The 6,903-nt window shown below is 34.6% G+C and overlaps 1 protein-coding gene across 1 annotated transcript; it reads right to left on the bottom strand.

Annotated features, from left to right (window-relative positions):
• Nucleotides 1-3,921: 3,921 nt before the first annotated feature.
• On the bottom strand, nucleotides 3,922-6,277 carry LOC116176866 (probable allantoicase). The gene is made up of 5 exons (XM_031495676.1): nucleotides 5,693-6,277; nucleotides 5,531-5,644; nucleotides 5,207-5,483; nucleotides 4,503-5,155; nucleotides 3,922-4,455 (listed from the first exon to the last, which is right to left on the bottom strand). The coding sequence occupies exons 2-5, from the start codon at nucleotides 5,588-5,590 to the stop codon at nucleotides 4,321-4,323; spliced, it is 1,125 nt and encodes a 374-aa protein (XP_031351536.1). The 5' UTR covers nucleotides 5,591-5,644; nucleotides 5,693-6,277; the 3' UTR covers nucleotides 3,922-4,320.
• Between the last annotated feature and the right edge of the window lie 626 nt (nucleotides 6,278-6,903).

Genomic DNA, 6,903 nt, shown 5'->3' with positions numbered 1-6,903 from the left:
TTCATTGACGTAAATCAGTTTCTAGATTATAGACATCAAACTTTCGATGGTATCCATTTGAATGAAAAAGGTAAATCTAAATTAGTAGAATACATTTGTAAATATTTTTTGCTTAATTGTAATCATATCACTTTTAAATCTACCCCAAATTTAACATTCATTAATTGCAATGCTACCAATAATTCTTTTTTAGATACCAACGATCAAATAGTTTCAACGAGTTGAGTAACAGTTCTTTCTCATATAAACGTATATGCGAGTTTTTTGCATATTCACATAATTCATTACACTTCTTACATCAAAATATTCAGTGCATGGCAAATAAAATTTTAGATCTAGAGCTAATCACAAATCATTGCCCATTTGATTTTCTCTTACTCACTGAGCATTGGCAACGGCAGGAGAAAATACATCAATTGTCAATAGTAAATTACAGTTTAGTATCATCGTTTTGTCGTGGTAAGAAAAAAAACGGCGGAGTTGTTATATTGAAAAATAAATCATGTGGTCTCTTAACAAAAACTTTAACAACCCCCACCCGACCTTGTGAAGGTATCTTAGAATTTTGTGGCATTGAGATAATAGGATTAAACTTAGTGGTTATTGCGATTTATAGGCCACCGAGTGGAGACGTTAACGTATTTTTAAATCTGCTTGAACAACTCTTAAGTGAAGTCTCGACCCTAAATAAGTCTTTAATTATAGGAGGCGATTTTAATATTAATCTCTTAGACACAAACAATATATATTCAAGCTCGTTTTTAGACATTACTGCTGCCTTTGCTCTGTTACCAACTCTAACAGAACCTACTCGTGTTTTTAAGACATCTGCAACATGTATTGACAATTTTTTTATTACTAAAAATCTATATTCGTCCACTGTCCTTAATATTAACCTAGACCTATCATATCATAATGCTCAGCTACTTAAAGTTTCTAGTACTCGAAATGTTGCCAAATTAGATAATACATTTAGACGAAGGAAGTTTTCCAACGTTAATTATAATCGTTTTTGTAATTCATTGCTATCTGAAGAGTGGAATGAAGTTTATGCGCAATCTACTTCGGATGATGCATTTAATATATTTTTTAAGACATTTAAGTATACCTTCAACGAATGCGTTCCTTTAACAAAATGTTTGCCGAATAAAAAGAGTACGTGTCCTTGGATAAATATAGTGATCTACTGAAACTTAAAAAGAAGGTTATAATGTTTAGTGATTTATCAAAACTACACATAGGATTTAAAGAAGCTCACCGTTACGTTCATAAGTTGTATCAGACGCAACTTCTTGTTGCAAAAAAAGCGATATTATAATAACAAAATTTTGAATTCTAATAACAAAACGAAAACCACATGGGATATTGTTAATAGCCAATAGAAATAATACTAAAGGAACCCAAATACAAATTTATGACAGAGGCAGTCTAGTGAATAATCAGGAAGCTGCAAATTTGTTTAGTGTTCATTTTACTAAATTATACACAGACAGCAAATCAAATTTAATTCATTCTGTGCCGCAGTTGTCTGTAGCATTATTCCTTTGGATATAATCTCTATTATTTATGCGCTTAAATCGTCTTTTTCATATGGTTGTGATGAAGTGTCTTCAAATCTTTTAAAAAAATGCAAACATGCAATTGCGAGTCCACTGTGTTTTATATTAAATCTTATTTTTGTGACCGGAGTGTTCCCAACGCAACTTAAGTGTGCTCTGGTAAAACCGCTGTTCAAGAAGAATGATCCACACTACATTAATAATTATAGGCCTATAAGCTTATTATCGAGCTTCTCAAAGGTTTTTGAACATGCCATTAATTCACAATTAAGGGACTACCTTTTACGTTTTGATATTATTAATCGTTTTCAACATGGATTTGTAAAAAATAAATCGACCGACACCGCCTTGTGTGAATTTGTTTCGGAAATTGTTACAGCGGTAGACAAAGGAATTAGCACTGTGGGCTTATTTATAGACCTTTCATCAGCTTTTGACACGGTGAATCACAATTTACTACTAGAAAAACTGTACAAATATGGCGCCCGTGGGAATGTTCTAAGTTTATTTGAATCATATCTATCAAATAGAACTCAAATTGTAGAAATGCCATCGGGGGAAAGAAGAACTTGTGTATCTGTCACATCTGGAGTTCCACAGGGTTCTATCCTGGGTCCAACCTTGTTTGTCGTATTTGTGAACGATTTTCCATCATTTATTTCTGGTAAATGTAAAAGTGACGAAATATTTGTAACATGTTACGCGGATGATACTAACATCCTAATTAAATCTAGAAATAAAGAATCCTTGGCAAATAAAACTCAATTCATTTTTGATAGATGTTGTACGTGGTGTAAAGATAATCAGCTAATTATTAATCATAGCAAGACTAGTGTTATTCACTTTACGCATACTCGAAATCCTGCCGGTGTTATTTCAATTTTAGGCCAACCATGCGCTTCGTCTACCAAAATATTAGGACTAACTCTTGACTCTCACCTTCGTTGGTCCCCGCATGTAGATACTGTCTGCCTGAAACTTCAAAAATGTTATTACACTCTTAGTGTTTTAAAAAATATATGTAGTCGTGAAGTATTATTGATGGTATACCACTCCTACTTTCACTCTCACGTGAGATATAATATTATCAATTGGGGCTATTGTCATAGTGTGGAAAGAATCCTGAGGCTTCAGAAGCGTGCAATACGCATAATATGCAACTTAGGCTACAAACAATCTTGTAGAGAATACTTTAAGGAGCTGAAAATCATGACTGTGGTGAATACTTACATATTGGAAATTTGCTCATACGTTTACGCACACAAATCAATTTTCAAAACCGCTGATCATACCTATAACACTAGAAATAAAAAATTAATACAAGCAACATCCCACAAGACATCACTTTTTGAGAAGAACTTTTGTTACAACGCAACTAAAATTTTTAACTCGCTATCATGTTTTATTAATACATCCTCGAAAAAAATAAACTATAAACAAAATTTAAAAGAATTATTGGTGTCAAATTGTTTTTATAATATGGAGGAATTCTATCAATTTGTAAAACCTTAGTTTAAAACGTATTTGGCTTATTGTAAATCTTTTGACGTTTATTTTAGTGCTTTCGCATGAACCGCACTAAAATACTAATAAATATTATTATTATTATTATTATTAAGAGAATAACAAACATGAAATAATTATCCAATTTCTGATCGAATGACACCAATTATACCAAGTCTGTAAGTGGGTGTAGTTCCGGAGGCCCCTTTGTGACTCAGACAGGCAGAGCACACAAACAGAGACACCTGAACAGACATCAAAAACGAAAAAAGTGCACTTTTTATTTTATTTTTAACTGAAAGTGCACTAAAAAATCCTGGGAGAAGTGTTAAATATCAAAATATACTTTCAGGGAATGTAAAATTAAAATTAAAAAAGTTATTAGTTCAAAATGCAATCTATAAAATCGACTTGAATTCGTAAACCATTGCAAATAAACTTTTTTACTTTTTAATTTAAACCTTTGTAAATTGGCAACTATGTAAATCTTAGTCTTTTACTGTCTTGACTAGCCCTCACACAATGTTAATCCATTGTCAAAAGGTAACAATAAAAATTGAATTGAATTGAAATCACTAAAAGTAAATGACTAAAAAGTATACTACTACACAGGTACAGGAAAGTAGAATAAACAAACAATAAAATAAATAAACCTCTAAAACATCATTAAAATTATTCAATAGTTAGAGAATAATGTCCCCTGTTCTCCCCGGATTGTACAATTTCAAAGAGTTTAGAAAACGGCAATTGGTCTATAATTGTCTGTTGTCTGGGTCTCCTGTCTTAAAGAGGAGCTTAAGTCTCAGGTAAATGGCCTTAGGAGCTACAACAATTAAATCGATGAATCAAGAAATTAATGTGCATGTAGGTATTGTATTTTTTATTATTTTTATGTTTATAGCACATGTACTTATGTTGTTTTGTAGCGCTTTCTACAGTTTCTTTTAGAAAAACGAGTAATCCTGTTTGCTGAGATAAAGACTAACCTGCTACATTATTGAACTCACAAGTTTGTTATCTGTTTGGTATTGACCCATTGTGCAAGGGCGAAAATACCACAATTTTTGAGATCAATTAATTGACGTATAATCTGTTCTTAACAATTATTAATCATTCGCATATCAAAAGTGTTGCGTGGTGCGTTATAATAAACAAATTATCCGAGATTTCTGGTCTGTTTAGTGATGTTCAATTTGGAAAGAAACTTTCCTCCGTCTTATCGCAGCAAATAACATGTTGAGTAACTTTTTGTTAATATTCATAAAGTGTGGATTTTTCCATAAATTCGTACTCTGCTAATTCCTCCATCGGGAGCAATTGTAATTTTAACATGCGAAAATGGGCCTCTTCCTTTGATTTCCTTCTCGTACCAATGAAGACTGTCAGGCGATAGCTAAATCAGTTCTGTTATAGAAACAACGCACACTTAAAAACGTTTACCTTTTCTGCTCCAAGAACGGTCTCCCATTGGATTTTATTGATGTTATCCTTACTCGAAAGAACGTCATCTCGAATTAGTACCCCTTCGATTCGAACGGAGGCAGGAAAATTTCCTTTAAAATACTTTGTATCCACTTCCAGATGTGAGATGTACCCGGCGGAGCTTAATTTGAATACGGCCCACTCATTACCGGTTACTTTTAAAATCCCAAACTGGTCTGTCTCTAAAATAGGTGGACGATCTAGCCGTCGTGCAGTCTCCCATCCGTCTGCCATACTCATCGCTTGGTCGGGACGAATAATATTTCTGGGATGTCCGTAATGGGCATTCGAGTAACCTTTGCAAACCCCGCCATTTTTAATGGATATGAGGTCAATAATCTCATTCGCATTAACTTTGCAAATTGCTTCACCGTATATGCGCAATCGGGCAATTCCTCCGTCTGGGTACATATTTAATCGGATATGAGTACATACTTGATCAAAATTTATGGGAAAGAAATTGTGCCGGGTTTCCTCATATCCTGGACGTAATTCCGTCATTGGTAGAATAGTCGGCCATTTATCAGAGTTTAAGCTGCTAATCGATTCCCACATTTGTAACGAGGCGGCTTGTCCCATCATATCCTCATCACGCATTGGCAGAGGGGGTTCTGAAACATTTCCTACGTTATTAAAATGTTACCAACAGCAACAAGTACAACCGTTTTGCAAATTCACCGCCTGTAAGGAAAATCTAGGTGCATAGTTTCCAGTAAAAAACGCCGTATCAACATGAATTCCTCGTATAAGTCCAGATAATCCCAGTTTAATTATACACCAATCGTGACCAGGTACTCTTTTACGCCTCGTCTCCCAACCGTCCATCCACTTTCCGCAGTCCGTAAAGACATTTGGTTTGAAAACCGGTTCCTCTTGCTTTAAAAGGTTTTCGGCAGGTGCAAACCAATCGTCCGTGGCGAAGATTACTTTGCTTCCGTTCTAATAACATTGAATTAAGTAAAAACCAAAACTGCAAGGTCTCTTACCAACTCCGAAGATATTTCGTTTAATTCAGTGAACGATGGAATTTTTTTTAAAGTTGACATTTCGATGTGCACTTAAATTTAAAAGTCAACAGCCGTGGGAAGTTTATTTATAAACTACAAGTAAATCATATGATATGGAGTAGCTTATCTTTGTTTACTTACTTTCGTACAGTTATGTAATTATTGTGAACCTAACACCCCACTCCAATACAGTCTCAATATTCTAAATTCTGTCAGTTATCCCAATAACAAGTTTTTCCCACGTACTTAAATGTTAAAGGTTAATTGCTATTGTAATTCCTAATCAGCCCTGACATTGGAAAATAATTCTCGCTGATGACATTACACAGTAGTAAATTTACTTCTAATAGGATCAATGTGTGTGATCTAAACGCGATGTTCAGGTACGCTACAGCGCAGTAAACTTATTCCTGGGTATTTACCCAGAGATTAAACGAATCCATCCGGCAATGAATAAAATCTACGGTCACAGCAACACATTAATCTCATAACAATGAGACGACGAATTTATTATCAGCTCAAAGAAATAACCTCCTTGACAATCAGCAACTACGCACTGATTTCATATTATTGTCGTTCATCAATGACGCACGGGGGTACGGAAATTTACTCAAAAAATGGTGTAAATGTTACAACACTGAATTTACTCGTACTTCCAAGTGAGAGTCACTTTGAGTTTTGAGCGATCAAGCTCAAGCCCAAAATGTTGGTGACGTGGTAATATACAGGCCACCTAGTGGAGATATTTGTAGTTTCCTTAATTACTTAGTAATTGTTGCGATTCTGTCTTCGGAAAAGGATAAAGACAGAGTAGTAATGTTATTAGATTCACCATGCAGCGTTGATCAAATGTGATTGGATCGGCATCAGCACCACACGCACACGTGTTGTGGATTTGGATCTCCCTTTTGGTCGATGGATAAAACTCGCATTTTGATACTACGGATCTCCGAGACTAGTCCGAGGTGGGAAATTTCGTAATCTGCATACCTAGAAATTTGGAAACTAGAGAATCATCGCGCACAGCCACATGTCGTACGGTCTAATTCTAGAGCATGGCTTCGGATTGTCAGCGAATCTTGCTCCTGCAAAAACAAATTTTAAGAAGAATATCATTCGCTAGTAGTATTGAACATTGCAAACCGTTATTTATAAGACATAAAATTATGTCAGTTTTTTCGGCACTCATATACCTACAAGTGTATATTGCACACTTATTCAAATTTACATACGTTTATGAAAAATTCTATTTCAATAAAGGTATGTCAACAAGGTACGCTGAAAAACTCAGGACGGCATGTCATCGCACTGCTCATTTTGAAAAAAACCCAATATACATATGCACCCAAATA

The sequence above is a fragment of the Photinus pyralis genome, unplaced genomic scaffold, assembly GCF_008802855.1.
Source record: "Photinus pyralis isolate 1611_PpyrPB1 unplaced genomic scaffold, Ppyr1.3 Ppyr1.4_LG7, whole genome shotgun sequence".
In the NCBI taxonomy this organism is placed as follows: domain Eukaryota; kingdom Metazoa; phylum Arthropoda; class Insecta; order Coleoptera; family Lampyridae; genus Photinus; species Photinus pyralis.
Note: the sequence above shows the minus strand (reverse complement) of the source record. Positions and strands in the feature narration are given on the sequence as shown.